A 24,270-nucleotide genomic window follows, 5' to 3' on the forward strand; every position below is an offset into this window, starting at 1 on the left:
AATTCAACTAAAAAATTAGTTGAATGGATATGAAGTGTGCCTTAGCTAAGAAATGACAGCACGTTTAATTGGTGAATTCAACTAATAAAATAGCCATTTCAACAAATATTTTATTAATATTAAGAGAACTAGAATTAGAAAATCTAAATTAGCAAAAGTAAGATTATTTTAGTTGTCTCAAAAAATAACTAACTAAAATCAGAAAATCAACTAATTTTTTCGCCAAAATGCTGATTTCGGTCTTTCCGTGTAAGTTTCAATGGAAGAATTATTCCTTCAATCCTATGTTGTCTTTTACAAAAATGCTTTGACATCCTGCAGTTGATTTTGTTCACCATTTTTTTAACTTTTACCCAAATAATGGTCCTTCTTTTTAACCACGCACGGAACTACCGAAAGTAGCTCTGCGCCTAATTCGTATTACTGTTTTTGAATTAGTTGATTTTAACAACAAAATTTCCAAAATTAATATGAAATTAGTTAAAATTGAGAATTTACTTTGCTGAAAAAAACCCTAAATTTAGAGAATGAGTTTAGTTCGCGAATATCCTGGACAAAAACCAGCAATATTTCAATCCAACACGAAATTCTCATTGACAACTAGTTTGGTTATTAAAATCAGAAAATTTGTTTCTATTTATCTATCACCATCATTTCTGAAAGACAGCATAAAGAAAACAAACATGACATTAGATTTATTAACAAGTTTATTAGCCAAAAACTCATGAGAAGTGTAAAAGCAAAACAATCCATTAAAAAGCTTAAAAAGACAGTCTTGTTGAAACTGCTTGCAAATTGTTTAGATGTTTTACGCATGTGTTACGATATATCCATATATAAATTTCTAAACCGGTATGTAAAAATGACGTAAACTGTTAGTGGAAAGTGTATTTATTCAGAATTTGTGCGCATTTGAAGCGATTGTGGGTAATAATGTTTTTACGCGGAACAGTGAATTGAGTTTCGAATGTTGCACTCTAATTGTACATGTCAAATGATGTTTTTGTATCTTCCAACCTTCCGGGTCACGCCGTTCGATGTACTACTTGTATTCGGTTTTTATTTTCCGAGTGCTCAAAGTTTTCAGTGAGAGAGTCGATTTCGCGAAGTCGAATGAAGAAAACAGCGATTTAGAAGGAAAATGTTCAAAAAGAAGTTTATGTTTCGCTGATGTCTTTTTCTCCAATACAACATCGTATTTATACCTGCCAATATAGAAAAGACAACCGCGACTGACATTTTTTTCGGTAGTAGTGTGCCATCTAGTGGCTAGTAGTCATTACGGTGTTAACGTTTTTTCGGTGACAGAGCGCCATATAGCTGCAAATTGCAGAAGCCAATTCAACCATTCATGTTGGTTGAAAACATCGTTTTATTTCTCTACTTCAACTAAAAAATTTGTTGAATGGAAATGAAGTGTGCCTTAGCTAAGAAATGACAGCACGTTTAATTGGTGAATTCAACTAAAAAAATAGCCATTTCAACATATATTTTATTATTATTAAGGGAATTAGAATTAATAATCTAAATTAGCAAAAGTAAGATTTTTTTGGTTGTCTCAAAAAATAACTAACTAAAATCAGAAAATCAACTAATTTTTTTGCCAAAATGCTGATTTCGGTCTTTCCGTACGAGAATATTGGTGTCAAACCACACGTCTGGGAGGCATTAGATAAATTGGCGATCATCGGTACCACGTTTGTCTGAAGCAGGTCAATCTGATTAGTGGCTTTAGCATTCCCATTTCGCTGATCGTCTGCCGTAGGAGGAGCTTATTTCAAAATTTGGTATGAGAAATATATTTGACGTCATCGATTTCCTTCTAGATACGTTAAGTATCCGATCCTGTAACAATTTTTGCGTTCAGTTTAAAAAAAATGTTTCGATATTTGTAATCATACGACGTCCGTCGCGAAGTTCATTCCAATGTATTTAAACCATTATTTTCAGTGGATTAAGAAATCGGGGACCTGGATGGCTAAAATAATCTACTCGCCAAACCCGTTCTGAAAATATCCATAACTTTATATCCAACATTATGGAAAAATTCATTGTTTACGAAGTTCGAACATCGAACATTGAATGTCTCAGATTTCAGAGCCTAGTGCTAATTATTAATACCTAATACTTTAGTGGCTTAGAGGAGCCACCAACAAAAAATTTGTTTAATTTGTATATTCCTAAGTAGTCCACAAACTGTGTCGAAGGCACTCTTCAAAACAATTCTCATTTCTAGTTATAAATGCTTAGAACTTCATATTCTCACTAACGCTAGATACTATGAGAAGTATTTTATCAATCATCTAATAGATCTTGGAACTTTAATACACTTTTCTAAAGAAACCATCTAACTAAATCTTCATAATTTTGAGTCACAGGACTAATTCTGCATCAAATGATTGTAAATTATAAGTCTACACAATAACTAAAAATTCACTGAAGACATTATGGTTCTATCTGTGGTCAGAAGCGAGATAATCGTTCATTGTCCCAAATAGTCGAAAAGAACAAATGATCTGGGATATCTTTTTGCCGGATTCCTAATTCACGTTCCCTGTGTTGTAGAAGATTTCACTGTAAATTCGTATTTCAAAGTGATTACATGTGCGAATTGTGTGAGATCAAGTAGATAACTCAATTTAATGTTATAATGTTTGAATGCTACATCTTTGGATATGAGAAGAACAAAGAGAACATTTTTATACTGTGCTCAAAAAGCTACACTGCTATTCACGATGGATGCGGGATGGAAGCGACGCAACGAGTGTGCACTGGCAGAAACTACCTGCATACAACTTTTTGAAACAACACTGCTTGTCATATAACCGAATATTTTCCATCTCCTGATAGCTAGCAGTCCATAGAAATCGCAGAAAGATCGCATTCTTAATCACATAAGTTCGAAACCGGATTCTCTCCATGGTAGTGTGAAGATTTTGCATAAAATCTTTTTCTTGCTTGTGACTAATATGGAGATTGCATAAAATCTTTTTTCTTGCTTGCGAGTAATATCGCCTAAATGTATACTATCCCGGACCTGTTTTGGCAGTTCTATTTTTAGCTTATGCTCGTGACGTGTCATTTCGAGAAAATCTACATCATATTAAGTTTTCAATGTGCTTTCACTGATAGCTACTAGTTTTCAGTTTGATGTCACACAGCATTTTGTTTTTGCTTTCAATTTTGATCTTTTAACCGTTAAATCGACCAAAACGATAGCAAATTAAGTAATCGATATATACGAGCAGCACAACATCAAATTGAGTTTTCTTCTTGATCGCACACTATACTCGGGGAGCCTTATGCTTTCTGTACAGTGGCAGCATTCTCTTCTTCAAACATTCTTCCTTGTACACCTTGGCGTTAATTGTGCCCTTCGTGAAGAAAATCGACGACCGCAAACCACAGGTACAAATTGCTTGCCAGACCAACACCTTCTGCCCAAACTTTTCCATCGCCATCGTGGTGTCAACGTCGTCCAGGTCCTGGTATACCGATTTCGTATAATATTGCGGTCCGGGCAGCGCTCGAGAGTCTTCCTTGGCGTAGGTTTTGTCGTCGATCAGGATGCATCCGTCTTTATTCTGTAGAATCCGGTTATACGGTTTTTGCGCTCTTGTTTTGGCCTGAACTTGCTGTACCAGGGACTTTTTCGGAACCTTCTGTTTTTTGTATTTGTTTAGGGAGTTTCGAACTTTGATGCGTTGAATCATGCCGATGCTGGTGTTGAACTGCTTGGCAAAATCCCGCGTCGACGCCGATGGGTTTTTCCTGATGTACTCAACCACTTTTAAGTCCCGGCCGGGCTGGCTGGGACCCGTTTTCCTACCGGATCGGGGCAAATCCTTCATGGAAAGGGTCTTACCGAACTTCTCGATAATATTTTTGACACTGGTGTGGTGCACTTTCACCCGTTTTACAATTTCGTTGTACGTGACACCACTTTCTGAGCATAAAGTGTGCAGCATTTTCTTTCGCGTTTCCGGATCAATTCGACTTATCATTGAAACGATAATCCGTACCGAAACCAATCGATTGCGCAGCTGTTATTGACATGTAAACAAACATGTCATCGCAAAGCACGCTGTAAAAATTTAATCCATTTCAGAGTAATAACTGTTTGAATGTTGCTAACTACTTATCGATACACTCGTTATATAACTAGTGGATCCCTGCACTCACAAATATAATGCTTTATGAAAGAGGTTCCCATTTGTTTTCTTTATCGCGAACAACTGGTTGTGAATCGTTGCTCTATCCCGATCAGAAGGGAATATCAAAGAAAGACCATATTATGTCATTATTTTCAAAATAGCAAAATAGTTTTATTTGGTATTGGTTAACAGATCGGCTGAAAAGTTCGTATCGTTTCTATGAGAGGGCGTCACTAGAATTAAATCCATACCATTTTCAGTTAGTACCAACCTTCTAAAGGTACGTGTATGAATTTGACAGCTGTCTGATTATTAGTTTGTGAGATATTGCATTTTGAGTGAAGCTACTTTTGTTATTGTGAAAAAAATGAAAAAAAGGAATTTCGTGTGTTGATGAAACACTACTTTTTTAAGAAAAAAAAGTGCCGCCGATACCAAAAAATGGCTTGATGAGTGTTATCCAGACTCTGCACCGGGCGAAGCAACAATTCGTAAGTGGTTTGCAATATTTCGTACTGGTCATATGAGCACCGAAGACGATGAACGCAGTGGACGTCCAAAAGAGGCTGTTACCGATGAAAACGTGAAAAAAAAATCCACAAAATGATTTTCAATGACCGTAAAGTGAAGTTGATCGAGATAGCTGACACCCTAAAGATATCAAAGGAACGTGTTGGACATATTATTCACGAATATTTGGATATGAGGAAGCTTTGTGCAAAATTGGTGCCGCGTGAGCTCACAATCGATTAAAAACAACAACGAATTGATGATTCTGAATAGTGTTTGGAGCTGTTATATCGAAATAAAACCGATTTTTTTCGTCGATATATAACAATGGACGAAACATGGCTCCATCACTTCACTCCGGAGTCCAATCGACAGTCAGCTGAGTGGACGCGATGAACCGAACCCAAAGCGTGGAAAGACTCAACAATCGGCCGGTGAGGTTATGGCGTCTGTATTTTGCGATTCGCTTGGTATAATTTCCATCGACTACCTTGAAAAGGGAAAAACCATCAACAGTGATTATTATATAGCGTTATTAGAGCGTTTGAAGGACGAAATTTCAAAAAAACGGCCTCATTTGAAGAAGAAAAAAGTTTTGTTTCATCGAGACAATGCACCGTGTCACAAGTCGATGAAAACCATGCTGAAATTGAACGAATTGGGCTACGAATTACTCCCTCATCCACCGTATTCTCCAGATTTGGCCCCCAGTGACTTTTTCCTGTTCTCAGACCTCAAGAGAATGCTCGCTGGTAAAAAAATTAGAAGCAATGATGAGGTAATCGCTGAAACTGAGGCCTATTTTGAGGCAAAGGACAAATCGTACTACAAAAATGGTATCGAAAAGTTGGAAGATCGCTATAATCGCTGTATCGCCTCTGATTGCAATTATGTTGAATAATAAAAACGAATTTTGGCAAAAAAATGTGTGTTTCTATTAAACGATACGAACTTTTCAGCCGAACTGTTATAATTCCATGATTCTATGATTCCATGATTCCATGATTCCATGATTCCATGATTCCATGATTCCATGATTCCATGATTCCATGATTCCATGATTCTATGATTCTATGATTCTATGATTCTATGATTCTATGATTCTATGATTCTATGATTCTATGATTCTATGATTCTATGATTCTATGATTCTATGATTCTATGATTCTATGATTCTATGATTCTATGATTCTATGATTCTATGATTCTATGATTCTATGATTCTATGATTCTATGATTCTATGATTCTATGATTCTATGATTCTATGATTCTATGATTCTATGATTCTATGATTCTATGATTCTATGATTCTATGATTCTATGATTCTATGATTCTATGATTCTATGATTCTATGATTCTATGATTCTATGATTCTATGATTCTATGATTCTATGATTCTATGATTCTATGATTCTATGATTCTATGATTCTATGATTCTATGATTCTATGATTCTATGATTCTATGATTCTATGATTCTATGATTCTATGATTCTATGATTCTATGATTCTATGATTCTATGATTCTATGATTCTATGATTCTATGATTCTATGATTCTATGATTCTATGATTCTATGATTCTATGATTCTATGATTCTATGATTCTATGATTCTATGATTCTATGATTCTATGATTCTATGATTCTATGATTCTATGATTCTATGATTCTATGATTCTATGATTCTATGATTCTATGATTCTATGATTCTATGATTCTATGATTCTATGATTCTATGATTCTATGATTCTATGATTCTATGATTCTATGATTCTATGATTCTATGATTCTATGATTCTATGATTCTATGATTCTATGATTCTATGATTCTATGATTCTATGATTCTATGATTCTATGATTCTATGATTCTATGATTCTATGATTCTATGATTCTTTGATTCTATGATTCTATGATTCTATGATTCTATGATTCTATGATTCTATGATTCTATGATTCTATGATTCTATGATTCTATGATTCTATGATTCTATGATTCTATGATTCTATGATTCTATGATTCTATGATTCTATGATTCTATGATTCTATGATTCTATGATTCTATGATTCTATGATTCTATGATTCTATGATTCTATGATTCTATGATTCTATGATTCTATGGTTCTATGATTCTATGATTCTATGATTCTATGATTCTATGATTCTATGGTTCTATGGTTCTATGATTCTATGATTCTATGATTCTATGATTCTATGATTCTATGATTCTATGATTCTATATTTCTATGATTCTATGATTCTATGATTCTATGATTCTATGATTCTATGATTCTATGATTCTATGATTCTATGATTCTATGATTCTATGATTCTATGATTCTTTGATTCTATGATTCTATGATTCTATGATTCTATGATTCTATGATTCTATGATTCTATGATTCTATGATTCTATGATTCTATGATTCTATGATTCTATGATTCTATGATTCTATGATTCTATGATTCTATGATTCTATGATTCTATGATTCTATGATTCTATGATTCTATGATTCTATGATTCTATGATTCTATGATTCTATGATTCTATGATTCTATGATTCTATGGTTCTATGATTCTATGATTCTATGATTCTATGATTCTATGATTCTATGATTCTATGGTTCTATGATTCTATGATTCTATGATTCTATGATTCTATGATTCTATGATTCTATGATTCTATGATTCTATGATTCTATGATTCTATGATTCTATGATTCTATGATTCTATGATTCTATGATTCTATGATTCTATGATTCTATGATTCTGTGATTCTATGATTCTATGATTCTATGATTCTATGATTCTATGATTCTATGATTCTATGATTCTATGATTCTATGATTCTATGATTCTATGATTCTATGATTCTATGATTCTATGATTCTATGATTCTATGATTCTATGATTCTATGATTCTATGATTCTATGATTCTATGATTCTATGATTCTATGATTCTATGATTCTCCCGAAATTAGAAAAAGAAACAAAAAAAAATTTGATACAAAGCGAGCAGTATCAGAACTAAATGAAATCTGAGTCAAAATAAACGACAATAATAATAAGACACTAAAATTATGACCGGAAACAGAAAGTGTGCAAGCTGTTGACCAAAATTGTGGAGATGAGAAAGATAATCTGCCGCTGGATTCCACACATACTTATTTAGAACTGAAAAGACGAACGCAAGCGCACTTCGAGTACATGTTTGGCTGGATCCATTATAATACGTCAGAGAACAAAATGATTACCCGACAATGGACAGAAATCGTGCTTCGAAGCGGAACGTGTGTCTGTGGAAGGGAGAATCAATGAGTCGAAAAGGTCATGATGCCGGTTTTATGGGATTGTCATAATATACTTTTGGAGGACTACCTCAACGCCGACCGAAATTGCAGCGAAGCGCATGAGCATCGCTACCATGGTCAAAATCAACGATTTAGAGTTCCAATTACTTGCTCATCCACTTTGTACCTCTGATTTGGCCTCTTCGTTCCCAAACCTCGAGTCATCTCTGAGAAATCAATGTGAGTTGCATTTTGAAATTTTAAACCGCTACTTCCGGAACCTAATATACCGAAACCTCCATTTACTAACTAAACGGGGGTTCGTAAAAAGAGGTAGTTCGTAAAAAAAGTTTTGTGTAATTAATGTGGAAACCGCGCATCATACGGTTATTTTCGGAACGGATGTGAAGAGTAAGTGCAAGAAAATGATGTTTGGGCTCGTTTCAAAATCCAAGATGGCAGCTTCCGGTTTATTGAGATAGCTTAAAACCCCTAACAATATGGGTATCTTCGGAACGGAATTGATGAGTAGATGTCGGAAAAGGATGTTTGAGGTGGTTCTGAAATCCAATATGGCGACTTCCAGTTTCTTGATTTTCCTTGAAACCCCTCACAATATGGGTACTTTCGGAAAGAGATTGAAAAGTAGACATCGGAAAATGAAATTTGAGGTGGTTTTGAAATGCAAAACTGTGACTTCCAGTTTATTAGTATTTTTGCCATTTTCCTTAAACTTGGTATTCCTTTGAAACACTATACCGGAAGTCATTGAATTTTGAAACGAGCTCAAACATCGTTCATTGGCATCCAATATGTTTCGGAATTTTCTTTGTTTTAAGGGTTTATAAGGAATATCGATAAACCGGAGGATGTTATATTGGAATTTGAGACGACATCAAACATAGTTTTGCGGCATCTTTTTATTAAATACTTTCCAAAAATACCCATAATGTTAAGGTTTTCAAGGAATATCAATCAACCGGAAGTCGCCATCTTGGATTTCCAAAATCGAATCAACACTTCTCAAAATCTATCACAACTCTTGTGGATTTTTGTGCTTCAGAAATGGACATCTAGAAGGTCATAAACATGTGCGACTAAAATGGGATCACAGAAAACGTTAAGAAATGTAATACAATAACCTTCTCTTGGTTACTGTCACAAATTTTATTTAAACACTTCATAATGATAGTTTCAAAGGAAAAGATTTAAGTTTCTGTTAAAAACATCGCTGAAAGGAGCACAGTGACATTAATATCATTTTTTATCTCAGGGCCCCTCCCGAAACGAAATTCTGGGTACGGGCCTGACCGGAAGTAGTGGTCAAATGAATGTGAACCGATGAGTGTTCGATTTCATTCTTTGTAATCGCATCACGTAAGAACGGATAGACGGATTAGTTTTTACCCCCACCGGGTTCGTACATCAAAAAAATTAGGAAAACTTGCCGGAAAAGTGTGAAAAATCCATAAAATTGTTTTGTATGGGCAATGGAATTTTCCGTTGAAAAAGTCACCAATGCTTGCTAGATTAAGATTGATGTTTGGCGCGCAACGAGTTGCATAAGTGTTTGACCGTCGAAGAAAAGAATACTAGATCGTTGAAAAAATCGTTTGGCGCGCAGTTTTGTGTGGAGATTTCACATGCATACTTGATCCATTCTTTATTGCGAGCCATGTTGTGTATCAAAATTATTACTTGCCAAATGGCTCAATGACGGAATGCAGTCATATGTGGTCATAAAAAGCCACTGTAGGCAGGAGAAAAAGTTTTGATATTTACCAGTTGATGAATTGTGTTCAATGGAGTCAGATGAATAGTATTGGTCATCGCGGGCGCGAGTTTAACAATTCATAAAGTTTTTGAATGAATCAATGAAAAGATTTTGTTGTAGAAGCGCTAAGGCCAAACTAAAAGATTTTCCTTGCATTTTACCTTCTAATGATTTAGATTAGACTAAGCGCACATAATAAGTTGCAATTAGATGTTCATAACGGAACGAGACTACCATTTTATATTTCATATTCTGTGGAGAATGTTCAAACTGATAAGATCAATACCAATTTAAAATTTAAGCGTCGTCTGTCCAAGTAACCAAAAGTTCCACATTATCTGAAAAATATTCACTGCTGTCCGAAAACATAAATTTGAATAAATATTTTTTGGGCGAGACGAAGTTCGACGGGTCAGCTAGTTCCGAAATAGAATAATCGACATCATAGTTTTGCTTCTGCTATTTTTTTTTAAGTGATACCTCACCCACCATACAGCCCAGATATGGCCCCTTGGGATTTCTATTTGTTCCCTCTATTAGCATACGGAATTGATGGACAACGACTCATTTTATACGAAGCATTGCAAAATGGTATCGATTCGTGAATTGACTTTTGTGGATAAAATCTGTTTTAAAAGATATCAGAAAAACTATTATTTATGCTGCTGAAATTTAATTTTTTGTTCTTATCGAAGCTGTATTCCGAAAAGCTCGTATGAAAGCAAACATTGTCTTGCTGAGAAAATATTGTGATAACAGCAGTGCGACTTGAGCAAATAGGAGGTGATTTTCATGCGGACTGCGAATAAAACGAAAGAGAAATTTATACTCACATTCGTTGACAGCTGGCTGGAAAGGCTCATCACCTGATCCCGGGCGTCCGTCAGTTCCCGCTTGAGCCGGCGTACCTCCGTGGCCTGTCGTTCTTCTGCGGAACCGTAAAGTGACGACCCACCGGAAAGAAGCGAAGCCTGACTTCCGTGCACTGATAGAAGCGAAAAAAAAAACAAACGGAATAGAAATCAAATTAATAAACGGGTTTCATCGGTGCACCGAAAAAAAACAATTACCTTCATCATTCTTCTTCGGATAGGTTAACCGATGGGCCGGGTTGGTGTGCGTGGGTGATAGTAGCCCACCGAAACCCCGGGCCGGCGGTGTCGGCGAAGTCGGTTGACTCCAGGGCACCATGCCGTTGCCGGCCGTCACACTTCCCACCGGCAGACAGTAGTACGGTTCGATATCCACATCCGGTCCACGGCTCAGCATCGAGGGGTACATCTTTTCCGATTTGGTGGATCTAAATTTTTACGCCCGCCGACGATGGAAAAGAGAAAGTCGGATGTTAGATTTACCTTCCGGACAGGATTGCAACTTTCAACCGAGGGTGACATCGAAACGTGCTGCAAGGTGCTTGAAATGCTTGAAATGCAAACATTTATTTATTCAAATCTTAATCCCAGCCCCGGCTACGGATAAACTGGAAAATGCAAACGATCAGCACAGAAGCATAGGGTTTCCGTTTTATCTTACGTGCAAAAGTTAATGGGATTCTATGAATAATGGCTCACTGGGGTAATGTATTCATGCATTCGAATTGGAAGCTGTGTTTCTGCTATTGTGGTCCTATTTTTGATCCTAAACTTAGGTCTACTAAGTACAAGTAGTTTGAAATTGTTCATTCGAAAAACTTTCGTGAATATTATTTAAGAAGGTAAAACTTCCTCGAAATTCTGTTGACGTTCTCAATCAACTTTCGCAGTGAAAATCTCTGATCAATTCAGCCTATAATTGGTTTCGGAAGGCATGAGAAACATGATTGGCAACCCACGCCACTCGGGGTGGTGACAAAAAAGAAATTGGTTGTTTTCCATTCCGAAACATAGCCACCGGAGAACAGAAGGAGCTCTATCTCTGGTGAATAAATTTAAACGACATTTCCTCTCTTCGTTCCCGTGCGAATGCTAATTCGAAGGTGTCGAACTCAGATTTATTTGCCATACAAACATGCACTCGTTGGTGGACGCGAGAGGACGGTGGAGTGGAGCCGGGAATGTTATGTAAATTGTTTATCCAAGTTCGGTCAACAATTCACATAGTTCTGGTGGGGGGGGCGGAATATAAAAAGTAGCGGGAGTAGTTTGTGTTGTTATGTCGTTGTTTGGGAATCTTTCGCGAGAAGTTTAAGTTGAATAAGTTTTCCTATTTCCGTTCGAATGATTTAACATAGAAAATTTGCTAACATATGTGTAAGTAATCCATTCCTATTTTCAACTTGTTCGAATAAGTTAGGAGGCCTCTAGGCATTGAGTGTGAAATTTGAACAAAACAAGCTAGAAGAAGTTTTAATTTGTTTTGACTTTCTAGACTTGCATGATGTCAAAAGGAAAGACAATCAAGTGCTCTCAAGTTCCTATCACATGCCTCACAGTGAGCGATATTTGATCTCCAGAACGGTATGAATTCTAATGACTTTTTATCAAATTGTCACGTGTAGAAACAGCAAAGTAATCTTATTGGTTCGAACAACAAAGCTTATTTTATTTAATTGCCGACCTAAACAAAAAATAATTATGATTAAATTTATTTGTGGTTTGAGATTAGGCGACTGGCACCTGGTAGAGAAGGTGACAAGCGATTATAAATAACCTCTCCTACTCAGTGCTTGAGCGGAAAATAGGTATAGTGCGAGAAGGCTAGTGTTTGATGAACAGAGAAGATGTTTGGATGTATCCCAAGTAGCAAACATTGTTCTAGTACTGAATTTATTAACTCGTCTCGCAACGATTATGCGATCGAAAAAGTGGACTTTTCTTGTATGATGTGCAACAAGTTTCTTGTTTCATATGTTTCCCAACAGTAATATTTGCTAAGTGGAACCCGAAATTGAAACTACCCAAATGAGCTTGTCGTACAGTCAATTGAAAAACCGGATGTGGAACTTAATCCGTTCAGGTTTTGTCGTGAATACGACTTACTTTACTATGGGGTGACTTTTCAAAATTTACCCTCTGAAAGAGTGATAAGTTTTTGATCGTGAATATCTCTTGTTGTATCTAACGAATCAACATAATTTTTGCTACATGCCATCGGAAATATGATCACAATTTTATGATAAAATTTTCAGTTGTGTGACATAATCTCAAATAATTCAAAATTAAACTTTTCTGAAATGTTTGGTATAAAAGAGTATCAAAGAGGACAATTCATAAGGCGCGTTTGCCTTGCTCGTATTTTTGAAGCTCATAGGATTTATATAATCTAACTAACAAAAGAATCGAAATTTTTCAACTTAAACGTGTATAGCAACAGCATTGAAGTATTTCAATAGTACACTATTGAAACACCTGTCTCATTTGACCCATGTCAACACCTGCCAATCAAAACGCATTCTGAGGAAGGCAACAAAATATCTGCTGCTGTACAACAAATCGTTCGAGAAAATGTTCCGAACAGTGTTTAATATCGTAGTGAGTTCCACAATTTGGTCCTTCTGAAAGGCAGGAATGAATACCGTACAGCATCCGGATAGTTTCTTTCAATGGAATGCAAATCCGAAATGAAATAATCGAAATTAAAATTCTATATTCTGCTATTTTTATAGCCGTTAGGACCGCCCATTAGTAAAAAAGCTACAAACGAAATCACGTAAAAAGAAATCTCTGAACAAAAATTGGATCAGTTTGGATTCTATCGCCACTAGGAGCAGATGTATTTTGTGTCGTTTGCAAAGCTAGTTTCGCTTCCGACAAGATCGATTACGTCACAGCTGCCAGTTGTTTGCATTGGTGAAAAAACAACGAAAAGTGGACAACGGTGGACAGGTTTGAGTCCTGTCGCTGAACATATCTTTTTCCAAAAAAAAAATCTTTTCTGTTACGTTTTTCATTCATTTGGCTTCTCTAATATATGTTCTCATACTCAGTAATTGCAAAAAACTTTAAAAAATTGCCGCGTAATAAATGAATTTATATGTTTCAAAAACCAATCTATTTTTAACTGAAATTTGAAAATGAAAATTCATATCGGTTGTACCACCCGATTTGAATTATTTCGGACAGTTTCATTCATATCTCACTCCAAAATAACACGGAGGATATTTTGCAAAAATTTGCTCACTTTTAACTGTAACTTGTTGTTGTTTTTCGATCAATAGAACTTCATAATCGAAATTATGAATCCCAAATCGAGTAGATATTTTGACATATTAATGATTTTAACATAAAATTAAGTCTTCCAGAAATGGTTTGTAAGTCATCAGACTTCACATACTACTGTAAGGACAATACGTTGCGCCCGTTTGAAGTGTGACAAATCATTTATTTTGATTTAAATAAACTATTTATTTGAACAAAAACTAATGTTCATTATGAAGTTGATGGAAACCGATTGGGTACTTTTAGTGCTGTGTCAAGAATTAGGAAAATGACCTGAAAAACCAAATTTATCTAGAATCATTACATTTTGACGTAGGACTACGTCTTTATTTACTATGCTCGCATGGGCGCATTTTCAAAATTTCACAACATTTTCTCTAATTCTTTCACAAAACAAAAAAATAAGTCTAAAATAGTAATCTATAAATAAACAACGTTGCACATTTGCTAGTTTCAGTCTATGATAATCCATGAACGGAGACACATGGAGTGCGCAGGCAATGGAACTTCATCTGGCATTGTGATCAACTGGTGATTCAGTCAGTGGCGAATATGAGGCTCCGTTCCTCAAGCCTAAACGCAGAAAAACGACAACTAGTTCTTCTGTAAGCATATCTGTTGTTGGACGTTCGCAGTGTGAGTTTCGCTTCAAACTAGAGCGATTGCGTCATCCAGCTGCTGGTCATTGCATTGCATTGGAGAAAAAGAACACGAAAAGTGGACAATGATGGGGAAAATTAAAGACTGTCCCAGGAAGTATGGACGCAACCAAAAACCTCTTCCATTTCGCAATGGTTCAGAATCTGTAAATTTTCACGGCTGCGACCTGTTGTTAACACTCTTCTCTAACCACTTGTGCAGTTGTTTATTCGTTTTCATTAGTTTGTTTCGAAATGCGACCTGTTGTTCGCAGAACAACGTCGAAAAATTGTGTACAAATAGTGCACAGAACGCGGACTGTCACTGAGAAAGATAGCAAAAATGGAAGGAGTAAGTGAAAAAGCCGTGCGAAATGCAATCAGGAAGTTCGGTGAGGATAACACCTTTGAGGATAAACCGAAAACGGGTCTAAAAAAAGGTCCTGCTAACCCTCAGTTGGATAAACGTATACTGAAGGCGTTCGAGCAAAAGAAGGAGGTTTCAGTTCGGGATGTGGCCAAAAAAGTGGGCACTTCGAAGTCAAATGTTCTGGTCTGGCAAGCAATTTGTAGCTGCGGTAAGATTTCGAAACCTTTCATCACCTGAACTGCGAAATATATCAAGGAATGTTTACAAAAACGACTTCTACCCATGATTCGAAACCACAAGGATCCTGTTGTCTTCTGGCCAGATCTTGCTTCTTGCCACTACTCGAAATCAACGGTAGATTGTATACTACCAAAAAGATCACTTACATCTCAAAAGACATGAATCCACCAAATTGCCCACAACTTCGACCAATTGAGGAATTTTGGGCATTAACGAAGGCACATCTTAGAAAACATGTCTCGGCAGCCGAAACCATTCAACAGTTCGAAAAAGATTGGAAAAAAGTGTCAAAACTTGTCGCCAAGAAGCCTGTACGGAATTTAATGAGGTACGTTCGCAAGAAGGTGCGCCAGCTAGTCTACAATGGCTAAGTAGCAAATGTTGAGAATAATATTCTGTTGTTGTAGTCTAATATTATCAGTATATCGAATAAAATTTGAATATCTAACACTTGTGACTTATTTACAGCGAAACCAAAGTGCGCCCATAGTTTCTGGGACAGTCTTTATTCATTGACTTCATACATGAACATGCGACATACGACACAATCGATCGAAAACAGCTGTGGCAGATCATGCACGAATACGGTTTCCCGGATAAGCTGACGCGATTGGTCAAAGCAACGATGGATAGAGTGATGTGCTCCCAAGTAGCAATTAAAACTTGTTAAAATGGACATGTTTCACAATTGCTACAGAACGGTTATTCATGTCAGATATGTTTGACAAATGATTTTACATGTTTTTGTAACAAATGTGAAAATCATTCATATTACTGCTTGTGAAACCAAGTCAAAAACCTAAACGTATTAAGTTCCACATCGGTTTATTTAACTGATTCTATAATAAGTTTATTTGAGCAGTTTCATTTTCGGTTTCTGCTTAACAAATATGACTGATATGAATCATATCAAACAAGACACTTGTTGCACATCATACAAGCAAACTGCGCTTTTTCAATCGCACAATCGTTGCGAGAAGAGTGAAGAAAAACAATGCTAGAACAATGTTTGCTACTTGAGCTACGTCCGAGTATCTGGGACGCTCTCGAGTCCCTTCGAATCTCGGAGAGGGCTACGTCAAGGTGATAGACTTTCTTGTATCTTGTTCAATATTGCCTTGGAAGGTGTGATTCGAAGAGCGAGGCACGATCTTTCGAAGTGGCACGATCTTCCGAAAGTCCGTACAACTTTTTGGCTTCGCTGACGATATGGATATTGTAACACGTAACCTTGAGAAGATGACGGAAACCAACATCGGACTGAAAGCTGAAACTAGGCGTATCGGACTGGCCATAAATGCGTCGAAAACAAAATACATGAGAGGAAGAGGCTCTACGCCTCCCACCACAAATATTGATAGACGGTGACGATATCGAGGTGGTTAACGAGTTTGTGTATTTGGGGTCACTGGTGACCGCCGACAATGACACCAGCAGAGAAATACAGAGACGTATTTTGGCAGGGAATCGTGCGTACTTTGGACTCAGAAAAACCCTCCGATCGAGAAAAGTACGCCACCGCACGAAATTGACCATCTACAAAACGCTAATTAGACCGGTTGTTCTCTATGGCCACGAGACCTGGACTATGTTGGCAGAGGACCAACGCGCCCTCAGTGTTTTCGAAAGAAAGGTACTGAGGACCATCCATGGCGGAGTGCAGATGCAAGACGGAACGTGGAGACGGCGTATGAATCACGAATTGCAACAGCTGCTAGGAGAACCACCTATCGTACGGACAGCTAAAATCGGACGTCTACGATGGGCTGGGCATGTCATACGGATGTCGGACGACAACCCAGTGAAAATGGTTCTTGAAGCTAATCCGACTGGTACAAGAAGAAGAGGAGCGCAGCGAGCAAGGTGGATCGATCAAGTGGAGGGTGATCTCAGAAGCATCCGTGCCTTGAGTGGCTGGCGACGAGCAGCCATGGACCGAGTTATGTGGAGACGTATTCTTGATACAGCAAAGGACACACCAAGCCTATAGCTGTTAGGTAAGGTAAGGTAACGTCAAATAAACTGAACGATCCGTTTAATTCGTATCCACAGCATCCAGTTATGTCTCTGACATTACCCACCCACCTTTTTCTTTTGCATTGTATTTCGGTTGCATGCATGTACTGGTAAAAATTCTATGTTGAACAGATATTCTAATTTCATTCATTTCTTTTATGGAACTTATTGGGGTCACTTTGATTGCGTAATTTTGACAAAGTAATAGGGTAATACTGAATCCGATCACGAAGTGTTAATTCTATCACTTATTCTATCCAATAGCTCGATTGCGTTGCGCCATGTTAGAAGCAGAAGGAAGTATGAATTTATTCAAAACTGCATAAAAGTATTTCAGAGCAAAAAGCATACACAAATAAATTATTTTGCACAATGGGAAACAACGTGCTCGTTTTCTGAACATTGGTGATATTTGGTCATTCCTGAATTCCTTCGAGAAGCCTGCCAAAATTACCGGTGCTCTATCCAGATTGCTTGGTTTGCTCAGCATCCCGAATCAATAAAAAAAACTATCACCGGCACAGGCAGATGCCAAAACGCTCATACCCAGAGACGATAATATCATCATCGATTATTTAAATTTATGCGAATTATTTGAGGCGTGTAGAAAGAACCAGACTTCTCCAAGGCATTCAGCTCACCTGGACGTTTATGTACTTGTACAAACATTTCCGCAGGTAGCAGACCGAACACAGACTACTGCTGTGAACACAAAAAGTTGCGTCATTCTGTTCGGACTCTGGAGCAAGTCCGATTATGCCAAAAAATTTATTACTCTTACGTGACCTATCCTGATTTTTGTTTACGTGAGCAATTTCATTAGATAAATAATCTTCATTCAATTCTTAAATGAGCGAAGCTCAGACAACTACGACGAGCCTACTTCGATTGATTTTATGGTACCGCGAATGTTTTACAAAAGTGGCAATTAACGAGTAGCTTCACAATCAAAACGTGCAACGGATTCTAGGATAGGCACAATACTCGTAGCATGCCATGCAAGAGAATGTTAGTGCGGTGACAAAAGTGCGGGTTAGTGGTTTTTTTTTTCATGTTTTGATTTGTTATCCGGAACGATATCTACCTGGGGTAGGTCCTTTCTTTCAAATAGCTAGGAGCGTGTGTGTTAGATGAAACGACGAGAAATGGTTGGAGACAATGTTTGATTAATGATCCAATATCGAGGAAAACAGTTTGTGGTTAATTTACCGATACACCGAAAACAATGCAGAACAGAAGGTGATTTATGTCGTTTTCGTTTTTAAATTGCACTACACAGGTGTAGCGAAAGCTGCACTGAAACCGTTCGTTTTTACCAATTGCACTACACCAGTGCTACACTTTTTCTGCACCGATACCACTAGTGTAGCACTCATCAAAAGTTTGGTGTAGCTCTGTGCAATGGAATCGTTTATTGTAGTCAATGGTTACTGTTTATGTTTTCATCATTTTTGTTCATTTATTCATGCCATGGTGTAGCACTCCACCGGTGTAGTGCAGTTTAAAAACGAAAACGACATTAGTTTGGAGCAAACGATAGTAGAACAACAAAGAAAAAATGACGGATTCCGAGCAATTTTCTTCACGACATCGAGTTTAAAAACAAAAAATCAAAAATCCAAATAAAACATCTAAAAAAGCCATCAATTCTGAGAAGCAATTTTACGAACAAACGAACGAACGGAAGTAGATTTCTGTTAACAGCCAAAATATACAATACTCGTACGATATTTACCTTATGCTATTGCTTCTGTTCAACCGTGGGCTATGCGTGGTGGCTGTGTGATGGTGGTGGTGGTGTTGGTGTTGGTGCATGGCAGGTTGTGTCTCACCACGGACATGGTGCAGCAGTTTGCTTGGCCGGTTCGTGGTGTTGGTGTTATTTCCGGCACCAGGGATGCCAGAACCGGAGTTATTGCTGCCACCACCAGCACCACCGTTGCCACCACCACTGCCGAGAGAAAAACTCTCTAGTGATTCGCCTTCGGACAGGCGACTCGAGGCCGTACTCGAATGGCGGAGCCACATCGCATAGCTACCGTAGTCGGGCTTCACTTCGGCGTAGGTTTGCGTATCGCTAAGGCTACCGTCGTTGAGCTTAGTGGATCCGCGGGTGGACATTCTAGTTGTGGTTGGATGGTTGGATTAGCATACGGGGAGGGGCGTTAAAAATTCAGGTACCGTGGTGAGAAATGAAAGAAAGGGTAGAAACGAGAGATGCGGTTAGTAACTAGAGGGATCTCTTGGTGGCCTCCTGCGGCGCAAGAAAAACAAACCTATGTTGGAAGACATGCATATCTAAACCGGGCTTAGGCAAACTATGCGTTCCGGAACCAAACCTTTCTTTAACCGATTGGCTGAGCTGTGCTGCTCCTGGTCCGGTCAGTGAAAAACTGCGATACTGTGCATGTTGTTGTTGGGATTCTGAAATGAAACGAATTTGTTAGATTTCTTAGAAACATTTTCGAATTCGAATTCGAATACTCACTAGCTTGAAAATCAGCTGTGGTAGTTTGGGTACCGCCGGAAACCTTCAGTTTACTGGTTCTGGGCACTGCCGAAACGTGAGCTGTGCGGCCTCCCGCTAGCAATTGTTGGCCCTGTTGGTCCACACCGTGCATCGTACTTCCATTCGTCTTCTTTACATATCCGAAACTCTGCGGTACTCCCTTCGTTCGGCTACCAGCAATTTTCGACGAGGAGCTACTCTTTCTGGAATGACTCGGTGAACCGCGGTCCTTTCGACTGGATGTGGGGCTCGGTGGTTGCGATCCTTGTTGGCTTTGACCACTTGACGGTGGTGGTGGTGGTTGCTGATTGTCGTGACCGTTGTGAGCCACCGGTGGTTCCGGTAAACGTCCCCAATATTCACGACCGTTCGGACGTGAAAGTTTACCATCCATAGCGGACTCCGACCGGTCGTTTCCTAAACTATCCAGATTATCTCCTCGGCTGCTACGACATCTGTGGGGGAAAGAACGAAATGGATTTACATTAGCATAGTACATCTACATTCAGGCGTTTTAGTTTACTGATTTTTATGACATAACGCAATTATGCATGCGACCCGAGTCATCAACGCCACATCCAGACGGAGAAAATATTTACTACCGGCCAACTAGTTCTGGTTTGCATGTTCCGAACGCTTGATGAATAGGAATATGGTGCCCCACCGTAGTGGCCAGAGAACACAGGACACAATTTATTAGCAGAAACGCTTTGATAAATGGATTCCTGTGTTTGCACTTGCCTGAAGGTTTCCGGTACATGTAACGAGTGACACATTGTAATTGATGTGCGAAAAACGACACCCCCATTTTCTGGTCTGGATGATGACCCGGGACGGAACGGCCAGGATCATAAAAATGGAACATGAACAGCGTTGAAATGTTTCCGATGAAATTTTCATCGCTAGCACCGAGGTTGAGAAAACGGAAGAGGCTCGGGAAAATGTTGTGCTTCTCGTGACGACAGCCGAGACGGGGAAATTCCAATGGCTGCAGAATGTCGAAACCATCGCATTATTTTCAAGCTCTGGTTTGAATATTGTTGGGTTCCATCGTTAACATTCCGATGGTGGATGTTTGGTAAGCTATATAAAACTGGAACGGTTTCGAGTGGTTTTTAGTGTGCCAAATTTCGAACTGTAGGCGTTTAATTATAGCTTTGAAAATGAGATCGATTTAAAAGAAATATATTGCACTTAACTTCTTATTAAACGATGATTGAAAATTGGTTTAACATTTCAAATAATTCAGATGAATTAGAACGAATTAAGGGGAAATAAGTCGAATTCGTATGAATTCAGTAAACTCAGATGATTTCGGATTAATTCTGACGAATGTAGCTAAATTCAAACGGATTCTGATGAGTTTAGAAAAATTAGTAGCAATTAAGACGAATTCAGACTTATTTTAACGAATTCCGAGTCTGAACTCAGCTCTTAGAGAAACTAAATACTAAAAAGGCGGGAGGGTCATGTCAGAGACATAACTAGATGACGCGAATACGAATAAAACTGACATGCTTTTTCCACAAATCTTAATATCAATAATCGCGATAATTTGATTTTTTTTTCAAATATTTAAATTTTTGGTGGTTGTTCAAAGTGAAAACTACGATTTTTCACGAAAAAATCCGCCATTTTGTTGCTGTTAAACCTTCCCATAGTACCAAACAACGAAAACGAAAACGTTGGGGTCTGGTTTTTTATATGTTATATTGTCTATAAAATCGAAGGAAACAATTTATTATTCAAAGGGGGCACGTAGGCTCTAACATTCTCAAAAAGCCATATTTTTTCTTTTTTATTTTGTTATAATGAAACATTTCGAGAATGTTTTATCAAGTTTTTAAGTCAATCGAAGCAGAAATCTTGGGCCTATGCGCGCAGCTCTTTATTCTTCGTAGTATGAGATCGGCAAAAATAAAGGCCCATAACCTGCTGAGTTTTGTTCTGATAGGCTTAAAAATTTCACAGTATATTGTTGAAATGTTTTACTATAAGAAAATAAAAAGAAAATAATGAATGATTTTTCAAATGTGTTATACCCTACCCGCCCCTTAATCCAAATTTAAGAATTCTAAAATGAAAATTTTTGATATCCAGTCGCCAAGCGTGGCCAAACACTCGTGAGAAATTGTAATATGATGTGATATGATATGCATTCCATAAACTAGATATTTTTAGTCAACATCTTACAACCAAAAGGTTTTGAAATGCCAAAGGTTTTAATCTATAACAAATAATGAACATCTGTAACATACCACTGAAAATATCTCGCATTTCTATCTATCGGCTTTGTGCGATGATTCGTTCAATGCATTCGGCTGGAATTTTATCTTAATGCTTGTCCATACTAAACATTTAAGAAAACTTCAATTTAGAGTTATTTGTGGTTATCTCTACTACTGGAAATTTTATCATAAGTTGTTGACCCTATTTTCGATGCTATGGAGAAAAAATTATGTTGCTGTTCTACCGTTTCTTGAATAGGGTAAATTTTGAAAAAGCGCCCCATAGTTAAGTAAGTCGAAGACAGAACTTCGAATAATTTAAAACTTAGAAATAAGAACTCAATACTTTTGAATTAATTCAGAGCTCAGAAATATTCAGGTGAATTGAATTTTCTGATGAATCTGGAACTCAGAAGAATTCAGAGGAACACGGAATGAAGGATTCAGAAGAATTTATAACTTTTAATTCAAAGGGTTCAATAATTGAAAGGAAACCAGAACTCAGAATTTGTAGGAATCTAGAACACATGAGAACTCTCTGAGCTCTGGATTAAGAAATTCAAAAAATTTCAGCACTCAGAAGAATTGAGAGCTTTCAGAAAGATTCTGAAAAACTAAAAACTTCGAGTTCGGTAGAAATCAGAATTCAGTACTCAAATGAACTTTGAATGCATGGTTCTAAGGATTCATAACTCGAAATTACAAAACGTAGAATTTGAATGAATTTCTCACTCGGAACAAAAAAAAATTGAGAACAATTTAGATTTTAGAACTCAAAAAAGTTCGGAGCTGAGAATTGAAAATTCGAAAATATTGTGGATGCCACGGCGAAGAAAAACTTATGTATATGGCCTATGAAATAAACGTATTTATGAAAAAGAACAACTGAAACGTGTTCAGATATCAGAGTAATACATATGAATTCGAGACAATTCAGAAGAATCGGGAGAATTCCGAAGAATTTCGAAGAACTTTGAAGTATGAAGAACTCGAACTTCCTGGGAATTCAGATCTTAGAAGAAGTCGGAATTCAGAATTCGGAATAATTAAGAACCATTGCGATCGTTGTATTTCAAAGTATTCCGAACTCGGAATGCAGAATGATTCGAAAGTCAGAAGAGTTATGAGCTCAGAATTCAGAATAATTCGGTGATCAGAATGTAGAAAAAATTCAGAGCTCTGGGTTCAGAAATTCAAAAAAAAAAAAATCAGGACTCAGACGAATTGAGAGCTCAAAATTCAGAAGAATTCTGAAAAACTAAATACTACGAGCTCGAAAGAAATCAGATCTCAGTACTCAGATGAATTTTGCATTTTTCTATTGGATTCAAAATTCTAAACTCATAAGGAAGGATTCATAACTCGGAATTCAAGAACGTAGAAATCAAAATCAATAAAAATCTAAGCCACCCAAACAATTGAAAAAAACGTGCTTAATCCACCTAGCAGTGAGATGATACTTTTTTCTATCAATCCGCATATGTTTTTTGCATGAATATTCTTCGGTGTTTCAGTTTTCATGACATTATTTTAATGAACGTCGTTTTAAGCGGCAATTTGTCATTTTAATCACTCATTACTCTGTAATGTCGAAACTGCAAATAGGATCAAATTTGAATATAAAAGTGTAACAATCGATTAAACATTCCATGATATGTCAAAGTAATTTTCACTTTAGAGATTAGGGTAATTTAAGGTACTTCCAGAGTCGGTATTCAGGAACCAGCATAACCCAAACCGATTCGTATGGCCATATAACGAATAAATTGCAATAGTTTTGGGTAAAACTTTAAAGCTTTTCGGGATTGTCATCTTCTATATCGCTTTGAATTTTAAAAATTCATCATCCTACAATTCCAGAATCGGAAGTCAGAATTGACTAAAATTGGATTTATTTTAATTTGAACTTTTGTTTCTGAAATTCGATTTGGCTTTTTTTTGAGAAAACGATTGAGCTTTGAGAAACGATTCGATACTGAAACCGCAATTCATAATTCGCTGTAGCCGAAGTCATACAAATTCACCTGAGTAGCTGCATAGTTTACATTTGCTTCAAAATGTTTGAAAATCAATGTCGACATCTTTGAGGAATCATAGTGCGAATTAAATTTTTGGGGGCCTTCCGAAACGAAAACCCGATAAACCTGATTAATTTATATGAAATAGACATTTTTATACTAATCATCCTGTATCTCCGAAATCGGAAGTTGGATCTGACTGAAAAACAAGATGTTTCATAGAATCTTGAAACTTTTCATTTGAATCTTAGATGAGTCTTAGATTTCATTTGAATCTTAGATCGGTTCAGCCATCTACGCGAAAATTAGTTACACAATTTTTTTTTTCATTTCACATATCATCCTGTAGCTCCGGTACC

The 24,270-nt window shown here is 37.2% G+C and overlaps 1 protein-coding gene across 5 annotated transcripts in view; it reads right to left on the reverse strand.

Annotated features, from left to right (window-relative positions):
• LOC131431705 (protein sickie-like) overlaps positions 1 to 24,270 on the reverse strand; it is a 477,836-nt gene that overhangs the window by 138,631 nt on the left and 314,935 nt on the right. For 2 of the 5 annotated variants that reach the window (XM_058597565.1, XM_058597569.1), the window contains 6 exons: positions 19,645 to 20,120; positions 19,433 to 19,580; positions 18,892 to 19,278; positions 18,241 to 18,267; positions 10,806 to 11,035; positions 10,569 to 10,720 (listed from right to left, as the gene is read on the reverse strand). In XM_058597565.1, coding sequence (XP_058453548.1) covers positions 10,569 to 10,720; positions 10,806 to 11,035; positions 18,241 to 18,267; positions 18,892 to 19,278; positions 19,433 to 19,580; positions 19,645 to 20,120 — 1,420 coding nt within the window. The remainder of the gene's footprint in view (positions 1 to 10,568; positions 10,721 to 10,805; positions 11,036 to 18,240; positions 18,268 to 18,891; positions 19,279 to 19,432; positions 19,581 to 19,644; positions 20,121 to 24,270) is intronic. The other 3 variants (XM_058597566.1, XM_058597568.1, XM_058597567.1) reach the window with 3 other exon arrangements.

Source organism: Malaya genurostris, chromosome 2, assembly GCF_030247185.1.
Source record: "Malaya genurostris strain Urasoe2022 chromosome 2, Malgen_1.1, whole genome shotgun sequence".
Classification (NCBI taxonomy): domain Eukaryota; kingdom Metazoa; phylum Arthropoda; class Insecta; order Diptera; family Culicidae; genus Malaya; species Malaya genurostris.